Source organism: Periplaneta americana, chromosome 4 (genome assembly GCF_040183065.1).
Source record: "Periplaneta americana isolate PAMFEO1 chromosome 4, P.americana_PAMFEO1_priV1, whole genome shotgun sequence".
Classification (NCBI taxonomy): Eukaryota; Metazoa; Arthropoda; class Insecta; order Blattodea; family Blattidae; genus Periplaneta; species Periplaneta americana.
The window spans coordinates 187,661,724-187,689,305 of NC_091120.1; the positions used below are offsets into that span (position 1 = coordinate 187,661,724).

Below are 27,582 nucleotides of genomic sequence, written 5' to 3' on the forward strand. Positions count from 1 at the left end.
TAACTTCTTTCACTGACTGTCGTTTGCTAGAGCTGAGACGAGATGTTATGGCACCAACCTGCGCTAAGTTTTAAGTTGTCGGTCAGCAGGGTAGAGGAGTGGGGGTTGTTTGGGTTACGGTTCTCAAGCTCAGAGCGGCAGGCATATCCGTTTCATCTCTTTCTAAAAACATTCGTCTTACCTTAGTATCACCACTTTCCTACTCAAGAGTTCAAAGGTACCTAATGGAATTACGTCCACTATTCCATCTTTATATTCTTATTCTCTGTCCGAATCAGACGACTGATCTGTGCTGGAATCAAATGTCCCTAAGTTTATGGAAATGTTCTCCAAAGTACTGTCCATCACGTGCTCACTTTCAATGTAATTGTTCTCTACTTTCTTCACATAGTCATACACTGATATCCATTCTTGGAAGAAGCGATTGCAGAGTCGGCCTCTGCTTATGCGTAGTGTAGAAATTATAGAGGAGTCTTCTTAGACTTCCTCATCAAAACTGTCTACAGCTGCAACAATCTTCTTCTTCGGCTGTGATTTTTCTGGACTGGAGAAAGAATCTACTGTTCCTGCCTCAATATTTTTCCCTTCTTTCCTGATTCTGCCAAGGTTCGCTTTGAAATACCAGTGGTAGCCAGTACTCTTGCACACACGCTTTTCAATGGAATTGATATTCCATTTACAGCCTCTTCTGATATGAATTTCCATATATTGTATGCTATTTCATGTCCTTGACTATGAACTACTCTATGATTTCACACCTTAGACAATGCCATAATGAGGGCGCTCAGACGGACTATGTTTTCAGTATTAGCAATAGCGGTAGTAGCAGAACGATCTGAACACTCAGAATGCTAGTAACCAACTAACCCAACATCCCTCCAGTTGAGTGTGAGGGTGAGTCCAAGCAAACGAACTAAAATGCGTCCCTTGCGTTGGTGCCATACCTTCTCGTCTGGGCTCTACATGCTGTTTCATCTGTCATCTCACAACCACGATTGTACAGACCCAGAAACAAAATTTGGGCCACCTCAATTTTCCAAGTTCCGGTTATAACATACTGCACATGCTCTGTACTGGAAAACAATCAGTGTTGTAAACTCAGTTTTTAAAAACCCACTATGAAACAGTGCAGAAACTGCTAAATCACTATATTGTCAGTGTATAATGAGATTATTTTCCCGCTGTAAGTGCTAAAAATACCTGCTAAATGCCTATATCAGCAATACAAATTTCATACATTTTTCCCGCTAAATTAACATTGAAAAAACGCCAGATCTATAGTCCCGTCACTCTAATTTCCAGCAGCCTATCACGTTGCAAGTCGGCTACATTTAAACGTGTGCGTCTTGTGATTCGCTGATGAAGACGTTTTTCATTTCTTAAGGCTCGATAAATACTTAATATAACCGCCCGCCATTTTGGCTCTTTCGTTGGCGTTCGCAGAAAGCACACGAGGACGTTATTTGCTGCTCAATTATTTGCTGAATTACAGTGCGTTTGATTTATTATCATAGGAGCTATGACATGATAATGTTTAATGGTGTGGCAAATACATTCCTCGTCTGGTAACGGCAACGAAAGAACAAAAATGGCGAACGATACTACCTACCTAGATTTTATAGAGCCTTGACTTCCTAAGACGTAAGCAAAGAGGAGGAGTCACGCCGGAAATAACAGCGTCGCGACTATAGCGAGAAAACCTCTAAATTGGTAACAATGGCTGATTTGTTGGCATTTCCGGCGCAAAGAATTGTGGTACTGAGCATGCGCAGTATGTTATAACTGGAACTTGGAAAATTCAGGTGGCTCAAATTTTGTTTCTGGGTCTGTACATAAGGGAGTGGATTGAACTCTTCAAGTGGAGGGCCAACACTGCTTATGAATATCAACCCACTTGCCCATGAGACTAGGAAAGCATTTCTCTTCTTTGATATTACTTCATTCACCTCTGATTGAGGTTCTGGCTGATATGTACATCTATTTTATCAGGCAGTACATCTCACTTGACGATATGTGTCAGAGGAAGACAATTGTTTGTATGCATCTGAAGTTTGACTAGTGGAATATGTAGCTAATCAGCGATTGTATACACTGGAGGGGCAAAGGAACTGACCACCCTTCCCAATTATCTGCTGGCCTTGTTGCCTCATGAAAGATGCCTTAATGGTGTCACTTATGAGGTTCAAACCTGTCTTCAGACAGTTGACTAAACAACAAACATTCATGTTTTAAATTTAAAATAAATGTGTACTTGGAATGTAGGCTTTCCTAGCCGGCATTATATGGATCGATGTTATCCAGGCTAAGGGCTGTGGTCTGTTGGTGCTGTTGCTACCATACGTTTCGTCTGCTGCTACGGCAGACATCGTCTGTGGTGTGGCACATGGAGTGCAAAGATCTCCTTAGTGTGCTGGGAACAACTGGGACTGTAGCTGACGTGTTATGATGAGCCATACTTTAAACAGGTCACAGAATGCATCAGCAAGCTATTAAAACAACTCGACATAGAGACAGTCTTCCTTCCAACGAAACAGACGCGCAGTTGGTTCGGCTAAGGACAAACATGACCGACTATTGACTACTGGAGTTTACACAGGATCCCATACTCCTGTGGCTCAGTATACATAGGGACAACTCAACGTAGTTCCAAGATCCGAACTGCCACCAAGACCACATAGATAAGTCAGCAGTAGCCAAACACGCGTATAAAGAGGGGGAGCACAACATCAGGTTCGAGAACATTGACATCCTAAGCGGGACACCACACTTCTATGTCAGATTACATCGAGAGGCCATTGAAATCTACAAACACAAGAACAACTTCAATCAGAAGGAAGAAGGCCTTAAAGTCAGTCAAGCATGGTACCCAGCCCTGAGAAACACACGCATTAAACCATTCATACAACAGCCGAACACGACGGTAGCTCATCACAACACGTCGGCCACCAGCGCGGACCGCAGCGACAACTGCGAGCCACGATCCATCCCGACCTTAAATACTGCAAGGCAACCAGCCACAGTCCCAGTCATCCCCAGCACGCTAAGGAAATCTTTGCGCCCCCGTGTGCCACACCACTGATGATGTCTGCCGTAGCAGCAGACGAAACATATGGTAGCAACAGCGCCAAGAGACCATGGCCCTTTAGGCCTGATAACATCGATCCAAATGTGTACTTATTTGAACTTGTGTAGTTTCAATATTTTAAGAGTTGTTGCATTATTTTTTAGGGCAATCCTAAAGTTGGCTTATTTACCTTAACTACAGCAACTTTAAGTTAATTTGAGGTTGTTAAATATTATTTATATTAATAAGGGATTTGCTCAATTCAGATTCTTGTGAAAGAGGTTCATGAGTCTTAAAAGTTTGGGAATCACTGTTATAAGCTATAAATAGAAGAAATAATTTTATTTGATACATTATCATGGTGCAGTATAGCTGAAAGAATGTGTCTGTCTATTTTGTCAAATGCTTTAACAAAATCAGTGAATGCTAAATGAGTTCTCTCTGCTTTTCTATTAAAATTTTCATAATGAAATGACTGTCACAACATAAACGTCCTTGTCGAAAACCATTTTGTTCCTCTATAATTTTATCTTCATAAAATTGTGATAATATATTTTTATTATAGCTTCACAAAAGCTAAATGAACACCAAAAAAGTATAGTCAGATATGAGGTAATCAGCAAAATAAATAAACTACAATCTAGTAGCATAGTCGGTATAGCGCTGGCCTTCTATTCTTGAGGTTGCGGGTTCGATGGCATTTAAGTGTGCTTAAATGTGATAGGCTTATGTCAATATATTTACTGGCATGTAAAAGAACTCGTGCGGGACAAAATTCCGGCACACTGGAGACACTGATATAACCTCTGCAATTGCGAGCATTAGTAAATAAACCATAATTTAATTTTTTTTTTCAACCACAGCGGGAACCCCATCTTCAAAACCAGGAACAAACAAGTAATGAAAAACTTTGGTAACAAAATTTCTGATAATTTGATCAATAAACATAGAAGTTGCTGCACTGCTGCAAGTTTTCCACTGAAAAGTATTGGAATATCCACCATACAGTCCTGATTTTGGCTTCGGAAACTTGATGAGATTGGTGCTAATGTAGAAAATTTGGTTGAAATATGTTTTTTCACAATCTTTGCATAGTATAGAAATTAAAATAAGAGCCCAGCTTCTTATGACTGTCTATTTTATGTTTCAAGCCAAGAAGTTATTTTGACTTATGGTGGAGAGCCCAGAGTTACACACCAATAGAGAGCTGTCCTTGTTCATGCTTATTATATAATCCGTGGTGCCACAGCCCTTGAAGGGCCCAGACCGACCAGCCGGCTGCTTGCCTCACGTTCACATGCCGAAGCAGAGGTGGACGATCATCCAACCAGAATGGAGATATCGTGTGGTTAGCACGATGATCTCCCCAGCCATTACAGCTGGCTTTCGCAACCGGATTTCACTACCTATTGTAGCTCCCCAAGTACATCACAATGCTCAGTGGGTACCAGTCCCATACATTGGCCGAAATTTCATGAGAAAGTTTCTTCCCTCATGATGACTTGAACCACCTTATTATCTTTCACAAATACATTTTCTTTTTGAATGTTTATTTTTTAATATTGTTTTTACAATGAATAACATGCTCAAATCTGGACTCTCGATTTATTGGTAGGAACCATGTGAGAAAGGATCATTCCCATTTAACCTGATTGGCAACGGAAAATAGTATAATTCTAAGGATTAACAAATGTTTCTTTAGAAGAACTTTGGAAGATGAATGAAAACTTGTTGAAATGATGCCAAGAAAGTATTAATCGTGAAGTTGCTGTGATCAAGGTAAACGCAAACATCAATATTATTGTATTATTTATGTTTTATACTTTTATTAATACTAATATTAATTTTGATTTTTTTTTAACCTTGGGGATTTAATTGAAGTGAATTTTTATGGCAGGCAGAGTAACTATCTCATGCCCCCATGTTTTAAATTGCTACCAGTGCACTTCATTAGAACCAGGTACCCAGCTTCGAAGCCGTTAGCCCTGTGATCTTACAATATATTTATTTTCCCCTATTATCATAATACAGGTTGTTATCTAAGAAATTAGCAAGTTCTTTGTGATAGTAGAAGAGAAAGAGTGGGAGAAGGGAAGTGGTCCGTGGCCCATTTCTTTTAGGGTTCAACCCGACATTTGTCTTATTACTCATGGGAAACCACGGGAAAACCTTGAGCAGGATGAGATGTCGTGCTGACGACAAGCCAATTGGCTACAATGGGGTCGGAATATGTTCAGGTGGGAAGTTGTCTTTTAATAATCAAAGTAATTCATCTTACCACAATGCTACAGAGAGCTACTAATTTTGATATACAAACTGCTGAGCCATTTATACTCGAACTCACACTTTCTGAAGTCGAAATTGCTATAGAAAAGCTGAAAAAGTACAAGTCTCCAGATATCGATCAAATTTCAGCAGAATTAATACAAGAGGGTAGAAATGTATTATCTAGTGAAATTTATAAGATTATACTTGCTATTTTGGAAAAGGAAATTGTACCAGAACAATGGAAGGAGTCCATAATTGTACCTATCTTTAAGAAGAGGGAAAAGACACTAGTAACTTTGAGGAATATTACTTTCATTGATGTACAAAATTTTGTCCAATATTCACGATTTTTAAGGCTTTGGCCCCTCTCCTCTGCTTTTTAACGTTTATGTGAATGCCATTGTGAAAGATTTTAGATAAACAAAACACCGATATATCACTGTTAACAGAAATTTAAAATTAGATGTAATAACGTTTGGAGATGATCTTGTTTTACTGGCAACATCTGAAGATGATTTGCAATGGTCAGTACATAATTTAAATTTAATAGCTCAAAAATATTCAATGGAAATATCCATTAACAAAACAAGTCCACACCTGTGGAGTAACGGTCAGCGCATCTGGCTGCGAAACCAGGTGGCCCGGGTTCGAATCCCGGTCAGGGGAAGTTACCTGGTTGAGGTTTTTTCCGGGGTTTTCCCTCAATCCAATACGAGCAAATGCTGGGTAACTTTCGGTGCTGGACCCCGGACTCATTTCACCGGCATTATCACCTTCATTTCATTCAGACGCTAAATAACCTAGATGTTGATACAGCGTCGTAAAATAACACAATAAAATAAAATAATAAACAAACATAATGGCCTTTTGTGGTAAATACCCAATACCAAGCAAAATTTGTTTAAATAACACAATTTTGGAAAGAGTTAATGAGTTTAATTATTTAGGATATAAACCGTCTTTTGTTGAAAATTTGGATTTATCAGAGAAAATTGTAAAATTCAACAAATCAATAGGCATTATTAATAGAGTTTTAAAACCTTCATTAGTACAAAAATCAACTCGTACTCGTCTTTATCAAATAATAGCTCGACCAGTCCTATGTTATGGGAGTGAAGCGTGGACTATAAGGACAAAAGATGAAAGCAGACTAACAGCTGGCGAGATGAGATTCATGCACCGAACAGCTGGCTACACTAAATGGGATGGAAAGAAAAATGAAGATATCCTTCAAGAACTTAATGTGTCATCAATACTGGACTATATCTCCAGATATCAGTTAAACTGGAAGGAACACGTCTCAAGAATGGTTTCATCCAGGATCCCTAAGGCAGTAATGAAGTATCGTCCAAATGGGAAACGGTCACTTGGTCGACCCATGAAAAGATGGCAAGAAAATCGCTTTTTCAGGCCATAACAGTTCTTTTGGGACTAGTACTTGACAGGATGATGATGATGATGATGATTCACGGTTTTTTATATGTGACATGTATAAAATTTAAGTACAGCTATTTTATTAGTTCTCCATCGAAGTTACTTGCATATTTTTCCAAGGGTGTATAAGCTGCAAAAATTCTGCTAAATATCTCAAAACCTGCCTTCTTGTTGTTTGTACATGAACCATCACTATAGCAGTATCTTACTGTTCGATATTTTCATCCATTCATTTGTTATTCTATAGGAGGAGATGGAATCTAAAATAAGAGGACATTGCTGAAAAAAGGAGGACTTCTTAAAAATTGATATGAACAAAATTAAAGATAAAAACAATGGCTCAACTTAATTAGTTTTCTCACTAGTTGCTGGATCAGTATTACATCTGTACCCTACTTGTCGGTGGAGCCCACTTTGTGCACAAGAGCCTGAAGGGACAAACTTACAGGATATCTTGTAACAAATAACTATGGAACTGTTCACAGGACATGTCCTTGAAATTATATTTCACCATGATGATACCTCTGACTGTCTCCGTTAGCATGCGATTTCGTTCTTTTGTCCATTGAGCAGATATCAGGGAAAATACTCTCTCAGCACTTCCATTGTGACTTGGGATAAATAAATAGAATTGACATATTTTTAAGAGTTCTGAGAAAGTTTCAGTGCTCGCAGAACTATTGGAATTGAAGAATTTGCACCATTGTTTATCTAAACTTAAATCTTTGTCCAAATTAACTTGATTGGCATATCTTTGTACATTGCAGAATAAAATTGATAAAATAGCTTAAAATCATGAATTGTGACATTTTTAGAGTGTAACAATTTAATGCATGTCAATAGTTCATCATATTTTATGTTTTTTTATGTGCTCCAGCTTCTACCATTGAAAGCAGTTAAATTCTTTCATAGATTTTCACCATTTGTTTAGATATTCTGTGCATAATATCGCACATTATTAAATATTCATATTAATTCTAGTTGAAATGCGAAATGCCGGACATTTCAATTTTTTTTTTAACACCTGCCAGACAGGATAAAATGTTTAAAAAAAGAGAACATGTCCTTCTTTTGCAGGACAGATGGTAACCCTACTTATTGATGTCACGAGGTTCAAACCTGTCTTTGGACAGTTGACTAAACAACAACAATATTTGTTTGTTTTTGTGAGTGACATCAGCGAATAGGGATTATAAAGAATGGACACTGAGCGAATTTTCCTGTGTTTTGTTTCTCTGTGTGCCAGCGTTTAGTTCTACTTTCAAGCGCTAGAGGTTAGTGTAATCGAGCATAGGCTACGATAATAATTGAGAATAGAGTTGAGACACAGGATTCAAACATCGCCTACCTTATTGCATAATCCAGTAACGCTTTGCTTCAAATAAATTCAAGTTAACAGCTTTTCTTTATTTCTCAGTGACGAACTAGTTGTAATAATAATTGTTTATATTTCAGATATAATAAATTATATTATAAAATAATATAATACATTATAAAATTATGTATCAAATTCGTTTAATATTTGTATACTATATAATATAATATAGGTATATGGTTTTACTTCCCATAAGAGTTTTGTTTTTCCATTTTCAGTGCTATCAAATCATTACATATTTTAATTGTTGTTGGGGGTCAACGTCTCAACTCTTATTATAAAGAAACTCTAGAGTCTAGACATTACAGTTAATGACGGATTTATATTTTATGGATCCAATTTATTTTATTTAAGTACATAATGTACCTAGATGTATTAATTATATGTGTTATATTTCCACTGTGTCGACTGCTAGCTGGTGTGATGTCAGCGCCAACTCTAGGGAGAAAGCAGAATCTCACGCTCTAGCTGGCTTGAAGGTCATTGAAATCAGTCCGGCTACATCAAAGGTATCGACGCGAAGTGTCCATTCTTTATAATCCCTATTCACTCGTGACATGATGTGGCAAGAAGATTTGGAAAATATGAAGGAAGGAGAAGAATAAGGATGAAAATTAGGGGGACACTTTTATAACATCGAAGTATAAGTCACAACTTTGTAAACTTTGTACACCATAAACATATTTGAAAACAAGAATTTTATTTCTTGTATTAATATACATAAGGCATCCATATTGAAACTGAACCAAGATAAATACATAACATTTTCATATACAGTACTACATCTAAAGTCATTAACTATCATTTAAATACAGTATTTATAAAATTTAAATTGACAATATATTCTCTATATGTGTACTGTATTATAATTTAAATTTTTATTACCAAATTTTTATTCATCTGGTTCAAATATAGGACCCTGTAGAACTACATTAAATAGAATATAAAATTAATGATTATTGAGTATTTACATACAAGTACCTTAAGTAACGGCTAAAGCATGAAGTTATATCACAACACAACATATGAACAGTAGGTATATCACATATCTGCAAATAGGAACTCATCCCCAACTCCTTGCTCTCTGCGTATCTGCACTGTTACATTTATCACAGCTTTGTTGATACTTGAGTATTTATACAACAAACAATAGCTGTATTGACAAATTCATTATTTAAAGGCACTGTTTTCTCTAGTTTAATCTTTAAAATAATGCAACTTGATAACGTGTCAATTGGAGAACTGTACTGGAATTAAGCCTGTCTTAAGTAACACGAAAGAAACTGTGTTCTTCCATCTGTACATTGAATCATGAAAATTTCTCCATTTAGAACACAATGAGAAGATCTTTGATGAGAAAAACAGAATGAATGGTTTAATTTTTAACAGAGATTACATCTATACTAATAATAAATCTGTAGCCAAAATTTTTCTGGTAATTTTCGATTTTACAAAAATAATTGGTGTTAACATGTATAATTAACCATCCTGAAACCGAAAATCGCTTTTTTTTTTTAATTTTTGTTTGTATGTCTGTCTGTCTGTATGTTTGTTATCTTTTCACGCAATAATGGCTAAACCGATTTATATGAAAATTGGAATATAAATTAAGTTCGTTATAACTTATATTTTAGGCTGTATGGCATTCAAAATACTTTATTTAAAAGGGGGGTTATAAAGGGGCTTGAATTAAATAAATCGAAATATCTCCCTTATTATTGATTTTTGTGACAATGTTACATGACAAAAGTTTTTTTAAAAATGATTTCCGATAAGTTTTATACTATGCAAAATTTTGATAGGACTGATATTTAATGAGATAAATGAGTTTTAAAATTAAAATAACACCATCTAAGGCGCTGCAATTAAATAAAAACAAATGACTTCGTCTATAAGAGGCCTTGGACAACAACAATCGAAAGCTATTAAACATAGCCTACAGAGAATGTTTCTGTGTTTGTATGAAGTAATATCGGAAGCTAAATTAGCCGATTTGTATAGTTAATTATTAATTCACCATTGGAAAGTGTAGTTTCTCTAGATGGACATAATGCTATAATGTTATTACAGTAACTTCTGAGTGAATCGAGCACAGGTAAGATTAAAATAGCTTCTTACGCACAGAAAACTTGATAGGCTATTGTGTATATTCATTTACAAATGATCGCATTTTAATTATTTAAGTACAATTTAAATTAAGTGACATATTAAACGATTTATCCTTCTATCAAACACGAATGTTCCCTGGACCAGATGTCCTATTTTAATTATGTAATTACAGCGGAGTGTACGGGTACAGCTAGTACAATAATAATCGTTTTTCTCTTTAAGAAGTACAAAAATTTATCTCATAATATCACTTATAATTTCCAGTCCCACATCTTACAAGAAAACTTTGGTTGTGAAACATCTTTACTCAATCTACAAGAAGTAAAATATGGTAATGATTTGACATGAAAGGTTTATAGTACCGTGGATAACAGGAAACTACTGTCACTTTCATATGTAATCCATGGCCTACTATATTGAAGTAAACTTTGGCATTCATAGGATGTGGTTACATAACACACAATAAGATAAGCACAACAGCCTGGACTAATCCATTATTAGGGCATGCACAGGGATACATGTAAGTATATGTATAAGCTACATGGACGAGTCCACTTATATGGAGGGGGTTTTTACATTATCTTGAAAAGGTACCATAATGACTGACAGCAATGCTTCATCATCGAAGCTAAATGGACATACAAAATTTATATCAAATAAAATAGACGACAGTATTGAAGAAAGTACAATACATACTTACTTACTTACTTACAAATGGCTTTTAAGGAACCCGAAGGTTCATTGCCGCCCTCACATAAGCCCGCCAGCGGTCCCTATCCTGTGCAAGATTAATCCAGTCTCTATCATCATACCCCACCTCCCTCAAATCCATTTTAATATTATCCTCCCATCTACGTCTCGGCCTCCCTAAAGGTCTTTTTCCCTCCGGTCTCCCAACTAACACTCTATATGCATTTCTGGATTCGCCCATACGTGCTACATGCCCTGCCCATCTCAAACGTCTGGATTTCAAGTTCCTAATTATGTCAGGTGAAGAATACAATGCGTGCAGTTCTGTGTTGTGTAACTTTCTCCATTCTCCTGTAACTTCATCCCGCTTAGCCCCAAATATTTTCCTAAGCACCTTATTCTCAAACACCCTTAACCTATGTTCCTCTCTCAGAGTGAGAGTCCAAGTTTCACAGCCATATAGAACAACCGGTAATATAACTGTTTTATAAATTCTAACTTTCAGATTTTTGGACAGCAGACTGGATGATAAGAGCTTCTCAACCGAATAATAACAGGCATTTCCCATATTTATTCTGCGTTTAATTTCCTCCCGAGTGTCATTTACATTTGTTACTGTTGCTCCAAGATATTTGAATTTTTCCACCTCTTCGAAGGATAAATCTCCAATATTTATATTTCCATTTCGTACAATATTCCCGTCACGAGACATAATCATATACTTTGTCTTTTCGGGATTTACTTCCAAACCGATCGCTTTACTTGCTTCAAGTAAAATTTCCGTGTTTTCCCTAACCGTTTGTGTAAGTACAATACATATTGTATTTTATTACTTTAATAGGAATGTAGACATTTCACGTAATCATTAGAATTTCCTTAAAGCCCCTTTCAATTTTAACCAGGAGTTTATTTTACATTGTCTTATGGGAAAAAATATATTGCGTTAAATTAGCCAGAAATCCCTAATCATTTTCTAAAACGTAAACACGCGTAGTAAAACTAACCTACTATTTGCATGTTTCTGATCATGGTGTTTTGTATAGTTAGTATGTTGTACAACATACTTTTTTATAGACATCGCCGAAAAATGTTATATTGAGAGATACAGATACTACAATTTATGATGTTTGAGTATATGAAAACAAAGAGGAATTCTACTGGAAAAATGTTAAACAGAGTCTGTGTCGTAAAAATCATTTTTGGTTATGTAGGCTTACCATTACACAATTTAAAAATCAGGCTGGAAAAATTAGACAAAGTCGATTTAGGGGATAAGAATAGAGATTTCAATTGTTAAGATCTGTAAATTGATAAATATAAATATATTGACCACACTGTAAGGTTCGAAATTAATGAAGATCAACCAAAGCAGATGCATGAAGAGAAACGCACTATTTACCTTCCATACTGTGATGATCTCAGTCATAAATACAATATTCAAGATTGGAATGTCATTGGACTTATGTTTGGTGCGCGAGGAACAATTCCCAAATTTACATTGGAGATCCTCAGAAAATTAAAGGTTTCTGATAAGACTCTTCAGACAATTGCATCAACCATTTTAAAATCTTCATTGAACATCGTCAATCACCATCTCTATTCATCTTTATAATATTCAATGTATATTATTTATTTTCAATAAATTTTTATCGTTTTTATAGCTACCACATCTTGTCGCAGAATATTCTTTTTTAAAATTTCATTATGTATTTTTTTAACATTAATTTACATTTTCTTTTTTGTTCATTTGAATTGATTAGGATGCCGATATTTTAAATCCAAGATTTGGACATTTCGATTTGATATTATTTAACCAGAAATTAGTTTCTAGAATATAGCAGACTTACAATAGTGATGTCCTGATCCATTCTCTTTTCCTAATCAAAGACTCTTCCAGTGCCGATCTAACAAAATAACCTTTGCAAATATATTAGCATGAAGATATACACAAAGCATTATACTGGAATAACTGATACAAATTATAAACATAAGAGCATAGACAGAGCCAAGGTAAGGGGCGATGGTAACAATTGATGAAAATGTATAATGACTTGGATAAAATGAACCGAATGACTGGAATTAAATCTTCTGACTAGTTTATTGCATCTGGGCACTGTTTAATACTGCAAATAACGAATTAATATTTTATAAACAATATAGGGTATTTCCCTCTTTGTTTTTTTTAGTTTCCAGCTATTTGTAGGAGTCAAGAATCACTGATGATCAGATCTTTATACGTTATTCATTTCACGTCTAGACAAAAAGTCACTGGTTAATATGGTTCCTCTATTTTCGAGTGATTTTAAAGATCTTAAGCATTTTTTGTAACTAATTCTTTTGTTCCTATCACCATTTTGTTTTTCAGTTAAAGTAACATATTATGTAATACTCCAAGTAGCGTGATCGCTGACTACAACGTAATACTGAGAAGGATTGTTTATTTTCTGTTAATAATTCGTGCATTTGCAATACTAAAGCCCTGGTGAGATGCAATGGGTTTGGTATGGATGCTGTTCAGACAATGCTAGCAGCTTGCATTTCGGCAGACTGCCTGGTCGACCTTCTTGACCTTACTGATCTTTGCAGCATGCTGGATCTGTACATTTCTCCTCTGACTGAAGCCCTGAAGGACGCCCTGCCGGCTTGCAGGCTGCCTCTCTGGAAGTTGCTTCTCATCTCTGTCAGATCTTCTTCACTTACACTCCTGCAAAGAAAGTAACATAAATTAATTAACAAATTACTGCATTTACATCAAATTCGTGTAGTAGGTCAGGTAAACAATCATCATATTCCATTTAGATTTGTTCGATTCTAATACTGATCAATACTCATTTCTTCTATGGACGGCCAGCCATTTTCTCTCTTATGAGTTTTAATTCTGCAATCTATTACCCTGCAGTCTTGAAATGTGTTGTTTCAGTTTATATTCTCTATTGTTGGATTTTGGTGTTAAACTCTTCAAGTATAAGTTCTTTCTGTATGTGTTCATTTTTTCTTTGTCTATTACTCTAAGGAATTAAATTTAGGTTATTTGCGGTGTTTAACACCTGACTTGTCGCGTTTCAAGTCTTAGATCATAAGCAAAAATGTATTCCATTAATTTTTTTTATGAAAAGTTGTTGTTGTTTTCTAATGCCAGGCGTTTGACAATAAAGTCATTTGACCTCTTGCACTCCAGTATTTCTCAAAGATGTTATCATGGTCAGCCACAACATATATGCAACCAAGACCTCTTCAAGTGATATCTCTATCCAGTGCCTTTGCTTCAGTAAAGTCTCATTTTACAAACCTATGGATCAACAATTGGCTCTCTTCTGACAAAGGAAAAATTTTACAGTCTGTACAAAAGAAACCAAATGACCTGGAAATGTACAAAAACTTGCCCAGACATGTTCAAACATTTTTAACAAGAGCCAGAACAGGTCACATTGTCACCCACAATTGTACCTACACCGATTTCACATTTCTGATAATCCTACTTGTCTGTGGTGTAATAATCATGATGAAGATCTGGAACACATTCTTCTATACTGTCCATCCATAAACCACAAAAGAAGTCAATTAAAATCATCAATACCAGTTGCAGAAGACACAGCCCTGCAGTATATATTGACTACATCCCAACTCTGGCTACTAGCAACAGGCATCTATAATGAACACCGATCAAAATACCCCTCATTTCTCGTGAAAAACAACAACTGAATAGACTACAGTGGACTTTATGTTGTCAGCAAACAGCTGGATACATTAAGAAGATTGATTGATTGATCATGGTCAGCCACTGAAGCACAGATTTTGAGGTGTTCCGAATCCATTTCTTGGTTTGAGTTGCACAATGGGCAGTTAGGGGACTGATATATTCCAATTCTATGCAGGTGTTTGGCCAAACAGTCATGGCCTGTTGCCAATCTAAATGCAGCTACAGACGATTTTCGTGGTAAATCGGGAATTAACTGTGGATTATGAGGTTAAATGGCAAGTTGTAGCCGATTTAAGTGAACAACACAATATTTTAACGTTTTGGTGGCTACTTCATCCACACACAACCCCCAGAATGCCTGGAGGACCACACCTGCTGTTGGTCAACGGGTCCATTGGACCTAGCTGGGAGATCTTGTTGATCACCAGCTTTCCCTCCTTAAGCCTCTGGAGGACGATTTTAGTTCCGTAACATTTTTATGAAAAGTATTGACTTCTTTTTTTCTTTTCTCATTAATCCTCTGATGTACCTACACCCTTGGGAAAATATGCAAACAATTTTGATGGAGAACTAATAGCAATAAAATTGCTCTGCTTAATGTTTTATACAGGCCACATATAAAGAAAAAAATTGTATTTCTGTTGATTACAAGGCAGTATTAGAGAGCATATCCAATGACAACGTAACATAAAAAACCTACAAGATATAAGGGAACTTTACGAAAGCACCAGTATTAAATCAGGAAATAACGAAATTATTTTTCAGTGGATACCATCCCATGTGGCAACGAAGAAGCTGACAAATTGGCTTAAAAGAAGCTTCCCTAGTCAATACGATGAAAGAGTAATGGAATGGAGAAAAATTCTCTCTGGCGCCGGGATTTGAACCCGGGTTTTCAGCTCTACATGCTGACGCTTTATCCACTAAGCCACACCGGATACTCACCCCGGCGCTGGAGAGAATTTTTCTCCGTTCCATTACTCTTTCATCGTATGATGACGCAGAATATCTGCATGGAAATATCATATGTACTTCGGTACATTAAAATAATATATATTCCCTAGTCAAGGTAAAGCCTGTCTTTAACATATCGTATAATTCCCAACAGAATACAATTTAATAAGGGACACAGAAGACTGGAAATAAACAACAACTCTGGAGAACTAAAAGGCAAACTTTATGAAAAAGTCAATAAGAAAGATCGATTTTAACAAAATCTCGAAGACAAGCAGTAAGCATATTTCCGACTGTTTACAGGATATGATGTCTCATAGAACGTCTGAACAAACTGAACTTAACAGCAATAACAAACTGCTCAATATGTAATAAGGTTGAAATTTTGAAAAAACCCTATTTTTCCCTCTGTAGCAAACTAAACCTCGATAATGGGAAGAACAAGAACATCGAAGCACTAATTATATTGGGAAGCTAGAGAAAGAGAGATGGAAATAAACTACGTAATCACCATTCAACAAAACCTGTGTTCTCATGTATTTTTTCATTATTTTCTTGATTCTCTTTCCCTACAGTTTTCTCCCTAAAGGTTTATCATTTCTTGTCATTATTATCCGTCCTGCAATTCTGTTGTTGTATCCAGTGCATAGGAAGACTTCAATTCGCTCCCTTGCTTCTCAGTATGAGTCAATTCTATTTATGGTTATTCAAGAGTCTGTACATTTTAAGTGTTTTGTGGTATACAAGATGGAGTTGTTATCATTACAAATAATGCATTTGTGATTCGAAAATTACTATTTTATATGAATGGAGTGTTCTCGATCTAAAAGTTTTATAGTAATTATTTTTGTTTTCCTGTTGTCTTCTTTTCTTCTTTTCATTCAGTTACAATAGGCTGTTTTTTTACACAGTTCTTCCATGTACTGATCCATTATATTTTAATCTCATAGGGCCGTATTCATAAACATTTTTAGCGCGGGCTTCCGGTGGAGATCAGCGATTTTCGTATTCATAAGCCAGTGTTAGCGATAGGATATGATTTGAATTCTGTACTAGTAACCAGTGGATAGCCGGGGCTAGCTTAGTACGCTCGTAGCGCGTGCTGCGAAATGTCTATGAATAGCACCCATAATGTATTAATTTATGTTTTTCCATTTTTGCATTTTAGTTGGCACTATTGACTCTTGTTTCAGATACATTTTGTCTCTACAGCACTGATCACAGTTTTTATATTAAATTTTTTCACTTCTCGTCTATTTTTTTATTTACTTCAATATTTCTTCTTGTTTGTCTTGTTGACTTACTGATTAATTTCATTTCAAATTTACTTAATTCTCAAGTAACAATTTGCATCTTTTTGATTTCTATTTATATATAACACCTATTTATTTTTTCATATTAATACTTATTTGCGTGCAGAAATATTGTGAAAATAACACTGTGCAGGTGAAATTTGATTTACGAGATACAATATTGAATTTGTTCTTGTAATCCTCCTGGAAAAAGTGCACCTATTACTATAAAAACATCAGCTTTATCATGTGCACGTACTGGGTAACAAATGACTGTGCTATAATAGTCAATTACAGATGCCACCAAAGAATAAGTGATGAAGCATTGTTATAGTGCCCGTGTGTGCTGTAAGATGACGTCATAAGTACTTACATGATGCAACAAATCCATATCCACTTCAGTAAGTGGTGAACGAGAGAAGAAACAATTTTATTATGAAAGATCTGGTTGAGATAGAGCTGAGGAATAAATTCCTTGAATAGCTAACTTTAAAATAGGATTCATTTCTAATGTTTTGAAATACTAATAGAATATCTCCAGTTTATGTCAGCGTGAAAATATAACTTATTTAATTAATGTTGCCTTGATACTAATTTATTTATTTATTTCCATTTAATAATAAAATGTCTACTCTTTTTTAACTTCGGAACTTACTGCCTAGTTACTCTATGTATCAGAGATCTGCATCGGACGTTTTCGCTCGAGCGCCAAGTAGTTCATAGCATAATCCGATAGGTAGCGCACATGCATGGTGGGTAAAATTGTCACGAGCGATAAATCCTCGAACGGTATAAGCCAAGCTTTAGACATTCGTTCTTGTTACAGTGATGAATTGTGTAGTAACATCATAGACGTTTATCATTTCAAAATTTTGCAGTGTTTAACTAACCTCTCCATAGTACAACTAGAAAACTTGCTTTAAAATGTAATATAAATGTTGTAGGTAAATGTTTTTTTTTTCTTCCCCCCCACACAGGAGTGATTTTATTTTTGCCACATCTGATAGATGTTATTGGATGTAAATGTAATTATTATAAACGGAGAACACAATCACGATAATGCAAGAACTGTATCATGTTTTCTAGTAATAATAATAATAATAATAATAATCTCTAATAATTAGTGTATTAGTCTTTGCCTCTGTAACAGTTGTGCAGCATGATTATTCGTTTTATTATATTTTCTGTGACGTGACGTTATCTCTGTACTAATATTGTTATTAATCTACTGCTATATCAATAATATTTTGTAAAACGTTTCTACATTGTCGCAGTATATAGGCGGAACACTATGTATGGACCTATCATATTATATATGTGGTAAATCAAATATTGAATAATTATTAATTAGCAATAATAACAGTATATCGAAGTTTTTCATACTATTTTATTTATAACTTCATGTTTCTGTTTTCGTACGTTCCATTAGACTGTTCCACTAAACGTTTGTCATAAACGCAGAAAATAAAGCCTCATTTTTACTGTATGAGCAAAACATATGTGTATCTTATCTGTCGCCTTCCATACAAGATAAGACATGTCGGTGAGATGACCTTGTACTGTGCTTCTATTTATTACGAGTGTATCACGACCGATCGTATCTCACTCGAGGGTGCGACACTCAACCGAGTTCAAGCGAGCGATTTAACTCCAATGCAGCACTCTGCTATGTATGGTACATGATTTTTCAAAACTAACGCAACATAATTCACTGTCAAATATTAGACCCTTGTGGAGCAGTTATGGTCTCAGGCCAGTGCTGTTTAGGTCTTTCCAAATTTCAGTGTCCTTTTGGAACATACGACAAAATTTGTTTTGGCCATCCTCTCCACATGTTCTTTCCATTGAAGCCTATACTGGTTGATATATTGGACAATGGAATTAATTTCCAGTTCTACCAGAATGTCCTCATTTCTCCGGTGTTCGAGTAACGAACTTCCTACAGTTCTCATGAATGTCATCTCTGCTGTTTGTAATCTCTTTTTTTGTCAGCCTTCCTAACAGTCCAAGCCTAACTGCCATAGGCCAATATTTGTCGTACAAGTGTTTTATATATACGGATTCTTGCATACCGTATCTTTGAGTTTGAGAGGATTTAAATGTATTATTAATTGCTCCTGTGAGTTTTATGAATTTAGAAATGTTTAATGTTTTATCTTCGTCATTAACATAAGATAAATTGGACGGAGTTACGCAATAAGAAACCAATCGCCAAAAACCTGTTTTCGAGGTATTAACCATTGAAATAAATCTGCTTTTCATTAAACATTTAATGCAATAAGTATTATAACATGCATACTATTACAAAAAAATAGCACAGATAATAAGAAAAAAAGCTAACTGATTTTTAATAACAGACCAGCAGTTGGTTTAATATTGCAAAGCAAAGTAATTAAATAAATAAATAATACATTTCATGTAATAAACGAATTTTGCTCATGTTGTTGTTTTCTAATGCCAGGCATTTGACAATAAAGTCATTTGACCTCTTGCACTCCAATATTTTTCAAAGATATTGTCATGGTTAGCCACTGACGCACAGATTTTGAGATGTTCTGAATCCATTTCTTGATTTGAGTTGCACAATGGGCAGTTAGGGGACTGATATATTCCAATTCTATGCAGATGCTTGGCCAAACAGTCATGGCCTGTTGCCAATCTAAATGCAGCTACAGACGATTTGCGTGGTAAATCGGGAATCAACTGTGGATTATGATGCAGAGAGTTCCATTTTTTCCCTTGAGATTGTGTTATCAAATTTTGTTTGTTGAAGTCTAAGTATGTAGATTTAATAAATCTTTTCACAGAGTAATACGTAGAGAATTTTGCTTATAAATAGCAGCAAAATGCATGTATTGAATTCTTGATTTTTTCCGAGTTAAATAATCCAGCCAACAACAGATCTGTGTAAATATCTCAATTTTTTCAAATTGTCGGTTGGTCTACTGTTGCGTAAGTCCGTCCAATTGCATCCCAGCTAATTAAATGTATTAACTCGTCCAATTAATTAATTATTTATAATAACTTTCCATAGGATTCGGTCTTGCCCTAAAAATTCCATTACGGTTGTTTTTTCAGTGTAACTTCGCATATTAAGCCACCACAATGGTCTAGAATCTATAGCGCTGGATTTATAATCCTGTGGACACGGGTTCGATTCCCAGTATACCTCCAATTTATAATTTATGTTGGACAAGCTCATGGTCGAGGTAATACAATCTAGAGCGCTGGGTTTATAATCCTGTAGTCCCGGGTTCGATCCCCGGTGTATCCCTGATTTATAACTAGTGTTGGGCAAGCCCATGGTCCAGGTAACACAGGGGTTTTCTCTGGAAGCTCCGGTTTCCCTGTGACATCCCAACAAATCATCTCATCTCATCGCGGATGTAGCATAGACTAGCCTCTTATGGCGCACCCTGGGCAACGACTCTGTTTGTAAATTGGTTTATACAACTGCCTTCATGGGGTGAATGACGAAAAGTCAAGTACCGGTACCCGGAATTAGTTTAAAAAAATTGCATATCAATAAAAAGTAATGCATAATTACAATTAAAATGTAATGAAGGGGTTCTGGCAAAAGCTCGGACACGTAAAACCTTGTATTTAGAAATTAATATTTTTATGGAAACGAAATATTTCTGCGACTATTGTTGTCTGAGCTATGGCATCATCGAGATCATTTTTAAATGATACTCTGTCAGTAGCGGCCGGTGATCGAAATCCTCGGTGAGGCCAGATGCAACTAGTTTAAGTGCCTCCGATAGGAAATGTTTGTTTATGATATTAATTATTATTGTTATTATATTATTAATATCATGATTACTGTTTTATTATTATTATTATTATTATTATTATTAGTCTATTATTATTAGCCTACTATTGATGAAAAATAATGTCACTCACCAAATAAGCTGTTATGCTGTGAATTTCAGCGATTGTTTCAGTGTGATGAAGCAACCCACATTATGTGTTGAAAATCCTCTCCTTTCTGTTCTTATTATTTTTTTCCCTTGACAGCAACGAACAAGGCCAACAGAGAAGTTTATTTTACACCACATTACCACTTAACCATTTATGTTGCCCATACCAGGATGCAATAGAAACTCGCGTTTTAAGATTATCTGTCAGAAAAATTGTCACCGATGTCGTAGGTATCTCGGTAGTCTCTCTCTTTATTTAAAACTTCCTTTCTTTCAATATTATTTCTTCTCGAAAAAAGGACACTTTAACAATGAATTAACTGCACCAGCACTATTTCTCGCATTTGTTTCTGTTTATATTTTCCCGAAATACATAACAACATTGGCCCAGATTCACTACTATACTACGAAGTACAATAGTACAACACCCTCGCTTAAGTCATAAACTGAGACATAAAAGGAGGGAATAGTGTGGGTCTCTGCCTGCCAAAGAGCTGGAATTTGTGTTATTTATGACCTATTTAGGAAGACAAGTCACCATTGCTATTCCCACCCCACTCTACCCTTGAGGCCGGCCCATGGATGGGAGAAGTGAAACCTGACCAGGCCAGACGAATTGTGCCTCAGCTACAACGTTTTAAGCGCAAACTCAAACCCCGCGAAAATACAGGAAATTCAGAAGACAGACCCGGCACGAACGATTCTGGCCTCAGGAACAAATTTTACTGCAAAACAGGTGTATATACATCACAACCAGACCCGGCACGAGCGATTCTGACCTCAGGAGTAAATTTTACTGCAAAACAGGTCTATATACATCACAAAGTTTTAAAATGCTTCTACAGCGATGCTTCATTCAAATAACTAATACATTATATAAAAACACAAAATTTGAATTCTGTTAAGCCAAGTGACTGAGGCCCGGCCTCACTTGCCTCAGTCAATCAGCCGCCACTGTGCTCTGTAGTCTTTAATGTAGTATGAAGGAGCATATATATTTTAATTTACGTTCATGGACGACCTCACTATTTTAATTGAATTTGGCGTTTCTCTGAATTTCTCGAATTCATGAACAAGACATATCACATTTTGGGTACTTACTTCTTGGCACAGCATGGGAAGTCCAGGAATTGTTGACCCTTGCCGAAGTTCTCTCCATCCTGTAGGGTCTGTGGCAGTTCTTTGTCTAGAGTCTCTGGAAGGAAGAGGGCCAGAAATCCTCCAATAATACCAATCGTTCCTAGGACTAGTAGTGGCAGAATGGGACTGATGTTGCTCTGAGGACAGAAAAATTTTGTAAGCTTCATTAATTCACAGCTCCTTTCTACTCCAGAATTTTATTTTAATAGATCAAAATTGAATGCTGCACAGGTATTTTTTCAACGAATTAGTCATTGCTTACTTACTTACAAATGGCTTTTAAGGAACCCGGAAGTTCATTGCCGCCCTCACATAAGCCCGCCATTGGTCCCTATCCTGAGCAAGATTAATACATTGTATACCATCATATCCCACCTCCCTTAAATCCATTTTAATATTATCTTCTCATCTACGTCTCGGCCTCCCTAAAGGTCTTTTTCCCTCCGGCCTCCCAACTAACACTCTATATGCATATCTGGATTCGCCCATACGTGCTACATGCCTTGCCCATCTCAAACGTCTGGATTTAATGTTCCTAATTATGTCAGGTGAAGAATACAAAGCGTGTAGTTCTGCGTTGTGTAACTTCCTCCATTCTCCTGTAACGTCATCCCTTTTAGCCCCAAATACTTTTCTAAGAACCTTATTCTCAAACACCCTTAATCTCTGTTCCTCTCTCAAAGTGAGAGTCCAAGTTTCACAACCATACAGAACAACCGGTAATATACCTGTTTTATAAATTCTAACTTTCAGATTTTTTGACAGCAGACTAGACAAAAGCTTCTCAACTGAATAATAACACGCATTTCCCATATTTATTCTGCTTTTAATTTCCTCCCGAGTGTCATTTATGTTTGTTACTGTTGCTCCAAGATATTTGAATTTTTCCACCTCTTCAAAAGATAAATCTCCAATTTTTATATTTCCGTTTCATGCAATATTCTGGTCACGAGACATAATCACATACTTCGTCTTTTCGGGGTTTACTTCCAAACCTATCTCTTTACTTGCTTCAAGTAAAATTTCCGTGTTTTCCCTAATCGTTTGTGAATTTTCTCCTAACATATTCAAGTCATCCGCATAGACAAGAAGCTGATGTAACCCATTCAATTCCAAACCCTCTCTGTTATCCTGAACTTTCCTAATTGCATATTCTAGAGCAAAGTTAAAAAGTAAAGGTGATAGTGCATCTCCTTGCTTTAGCCCGCATTGATTTGGAAAAGATCAGTCATTGCTGGCAATAATAATAATAATAATAATAATAATAATAATAGTAATAATAATAATAATAATTATTATAATAATAAACCGAGGGAATTGGTTCAGACGGTAGCATTTGGGATCGTATATGGCTTGAATGTCTTAAAAATGCAGGTAGTTAGGCTATTGATGATATGAATGAGAAGAGTTCGGCCAGCACCATGGATCGTGTCCCGGTATAGCTCAGATAGAAAGAGTGCTCAGCATGCAGAGCTGGGGGGTCCCGAGTTCGATTTTCGATGCCAGAACGAATTTTTCTCAAATTAATAGATATTTACAGTATGGCTGCTCATAGTTATTGTTTATTCAATGAGGACGGCGAGACCTCGTATATGAATATATGTAGTATCATTTAACGTTAAAAAAAATGTTCTGTGTTGTAATAAGCTCGATGTAAGTCAGATTTATAAAATAAAAAATGAAAATGATTTGTGTAAACTAAATGAGTTACGGAACTTACCAAGTAGACTACAAATGGTGAAAGGATGCTGGCAACATAGCCCATGATGTGAATGAGAGCAACACCCTGTGCCCGCACGACAGTTGGCAGCACTTCAGCTGCATACTGCAGTCCGATGTTGTAGGAAATGTTCACACTGAAGCGACCCATGATTGCAAGAGCAGCTGATGGTGCTCCTGAAATTTTGAAGTCTTGTGTTTATTTAAGGCAGAAAAAATGTCTTTGTCTTTAAAATCAGAGTGCCACAAGCATTTGAGACTGGTTAGTTGAAAATATATGTATAGTCGCGACGCTGTTATTCGGCTTGACTCCTTCTCTTTGCTTACGTCTTAGGAAGTCAAGGCTCTATAAAGTCTAAGTAGGTAGTATCGTTCGCCACTTTTGTTCTTTCGTTGCCGAACTACCAGACGAGGGATCTATTTGCCACACCGTTGAACATTATCATGTCGTAGCTCCTATGATAATAAATCAAACGCACTGTAATTCAGCAAATAATTGAGTGGCAATACTGGTACGTCCTCGGGTGCTTTTTGCGAACACCAACGAAAGAGCCAAAATGGCGGGCGATTATATATAAGTATTTATCCAGCCTTAGGAAATGCTTAACATCTTCATCAGCGAATCACAAGACGCACACGTTTAAATGTAGCCGACCTGCAACGTGATTGGCTGCCGGAAATTAGAGCGAAAGTTCTCTTCCTCCAGACATTGGTTTCAACAAGAAATTAGACACAATAAGGAAACTGTTAATGAGTTCATGTCGAAACCTTCCCTCAAATTTCGCACGTAATTAGTTAGATCTCGTCAGCAGATAGACAAATACAAAAAATGAGCTGTCCATACTAACCATAAAGCTTGAAGCAAGAAAAATTTAAGTAGGCCCGAATTTAAGTAGATAGTGCTTACTCAGCTGACTCATGTCATATGACGTCGTAGTGATTCACGGATGGTAACAACTCAGCTACTCTGTCAAAGATGTGTAAATGTTTCTTAATGCAACATTCCAAGTAAGTTTTCACACTGTTACATTTAATATGGACAGCTAAGTTTTTGTATCTGTCTCTATTGTGAAGAGAAAGTTTTGACATGATCTCATTAATAGTTCCAGTGTAAGAGCTACTGAAACTCTGGCTAGCCTAAACAACATGGTATAATTGACAGAAACAATGAAATTGGGTGATACAACCCTAATGATAAAACCTATAAATAGTCGAGAACACAAATTCTTCTTCACTTTTAGATCTTTTATAACAGTGTAATTTCTTAATACTTTCTCAAAATTTATCTACAACATTAATATTGTTACGAAATTTTGGTTTGTTTTCCTTCATTTCAGATTATTTAGTTCATACCAACAACTTTTTAAGAAAAGAAATAAGAAAGAAGAGAAATCAATTAAATTTCAAATGTATCTAAGTAAACCTATGAATGAATGCTAGCCATGATATTTCACTTTGGCCAAAGGCCTCCTATGATGGGGTAGAACCCTGTTACAGGGGTGGCTCATGGGTACTCGCTTGGTGAGGCAATCCAGGTGGGCTGATACAGTTGTCGTGAATACCAATAAACCTATACCGATATTTATTTTGAAAATATTTAACAAACGGTTACTTACAGCAGTAATTAAATATGCTTACCAGTTGGAACAGCTGTAGCCAAGAGACTGAAGAATCCACTCAAAGCCATGGACCCAAATGCGAGCCATCTTCGGCCCCACTTGTCCAACACCATGGTGAGAACAGTGTCAGCTGGAAGTTCAGTGGCACACGCTACCGTGAATGTCACAAACAAGTCCAATCCCAGACTTCCAACATTCCTCACGTGACCGTCGAAGCAGAGAGAAATTGCCATCCTGCAAAAAGATACATTTAGCTTAGACATAATGACATATCAGTGAGAAACACAAGTAGACACTTTCTGCAGTGAGAGAATTCATTTAGAGTTAGTTTAATTCACTAGTTTGGTTGACCAGTTTAGTTTAGTGTAGTTTAATTTTTGTTTTAGTATAGTTTACTGGTACTTTAAATTTAGTTGAATTTAATTTATTTAGTTTAGTTTAATTTCGTTTAGTTTGATATCTGTTCACTTTAGTTTAGTTTTAGTGCAGTTTAATTTAATTTTAGTTACAGTTAGTTTAAGCTACTTTAATTTAGTTTAATTTAATTTCAGTTTTGTTTAGTTTAATTTTAGTTTAGTTCAGTTTAGATTAATAATTTTAGTTCATTGTAGATTAACCTTGTTTAGTTTAGTTAAATTTAGTATAGTTTATTGGTACTTTAATTTTAGTTTAATTTTGTTGTTGTTGTTTAGTCAACTGTCCGAAGACAGGTCTGAAGGCATCGCTTATGAGGCAACTAGGCCAGGAGATAATGGGTTAGGGTGACCAATTCCTTTCCCCCTTAATTTTGTATAGTTTAATTAAATTTAATTTAGTTTAGTTAAGTTTTAGTTTAGTTTATTGGTACTTTAATTTTAGTTTAATTTAGTTTAGGTTAGTATCGTTTAGTTTGATTTTTGTTCAATTTAGTTTAGTTTAGTTTTAGCTCAATTTAATTTAATTTTAATTACAGTTAGTTTAGCTTAATTTTAGTTTTGATTAGTTTAGTTTAGGCTATCCTTTAATTTAGTTTAATTTAATTTCAGTTTCGTTTAGTTTAGTTTTAGCTGTTTAGGTTAATTTTAGTTTAGTTCAGTTAAGATTAATAATTTTAGTTAATTGTAGATTAACTTTGTTTAGTTTAGTTGAATTTATTTTAGTTTAGTTTAGTTTCGTTTATTGGTACTTTAATTTTAGTTTAATTTAGTTTAGTTTAGCTATATTTAGTTTAGGTTAGTTTCGTTTAGTTTGAGTTTTGTTCAGTTTAGTTTAGTTTTAATTCAGTTTAATTTAATTTTGGTTACAGTTAGTTTAGTTTTAGTTTAGCTTAATTTTAGTTTTGATTAGTTTAGGCTACTTTTATATAAATTTAGTTTAATTTCAGATTTGTTTAGTTTAATTTTAATTTACTTCAGTTTACATTAATAATTTTAGTTCATTGTAGATTAATTTTCTTTAGTTTAGTTAATTTAGTCTTAGTTTAGTTTAGTATACTGGTATTTTAATTTTAGTTTAATTTAGTTTATTTTGTTTAGGTTAGTTTCATTTAGTTTGATTTTTGTTCAATCTAATTTAGTTTAGTTTTAGTTCAGTTTAATTTAATTTCATTTACAATTAGTTTAGTTTAATTTTAGTTTTTATTAGTTTAGTTTGGTTCAGTTTAGATTAATAATATTTTAGTTCACTGTAGATTAATTTTGTTTGGTTTAATTACATTTAGATTAGTTTAATTAAATTTTGGTTTTAGTTTAGTTCCAGCGGTTCTTGTGAGAAATTTAATCTCTGCAGTGTTTAATCTTGATAGGTTTTCTTTTCGAAGGGTCCAGGTTTCACTGTCATACAGTCGTAGTTTTATATAGGCCTACGTTGAGTCTTTTTTTTTTTTAACTTCGTTTGGTTTGAAAATTTGGTTCAACTTCCTACTATTTGTTGAAAATTTATAATATGAAACTCTTTTTCATCTTCTTAATGATAACTGGCATCTTAAACAACTAAACACATTTATCTGTTGTAATACTTTGTTTCCTACTATGATCTTGCTTCTTAAGGGATTTTGTCCTAGAAAAAAAGTCTTTGTAAGGATTTTAAGTGGTTGTTATATCGTAATGTGTCTCAAACAGCCTCTCCTATCCAATCCTCATATTCACCTTCTCGTTGCACAACCTATTTTACACTAACGATGCAATGAGGCCTAAGTCATAGCAGGTTAAACTGTTGAATCCTAAATAGGGGTAATGCTATTTCTAAGCCTGCTCAGAAGACTTCAAGATGGCAGCCCCACAATTGTACTATCCATCGACAGGATAGAAACCTGTCGTG

General features: G+C 35.4%; 1 protein-coding gene across 1 annotated transcript in view; it reads right to left on the reverse strand.

The window, feature by feature from the left end:
* Positions 1 to 12,624: 12,624 nt before the first annotated feature.
* Positions 12,625 to 27,582, reverse strand: part of LOC138698531 (organic cation transporter protein) — a 125,917-nt gene continuing 110,959 nt past the window's right edge. Inside the window, exons 7-10 of the mRNA XM_069824528.1 lie at positions 25,304 to 25,518; positions 23,667 to 23,842; positions 21,908 to 22,083; positions 12,625 to 13,644 (exon numbers count right to left, since the gene is read on the reverse strand). Coding sequence (XP_069680629.1) covers positions 13,455 to 13,644; positions 21,908 to 22,083; positions 23,667 to 23,842; positions 25,304 to 25,518 — 757 coding nt within the window. The 3' untranslated portion in view covers positions 12,625 to 13,454. The remainder of the gene's footprint in view (positions 13,645 to 21,907; positions 22,084 to 23,666; positions 23,843 to 25,303; positions 25,519 to 27,582) is intronic.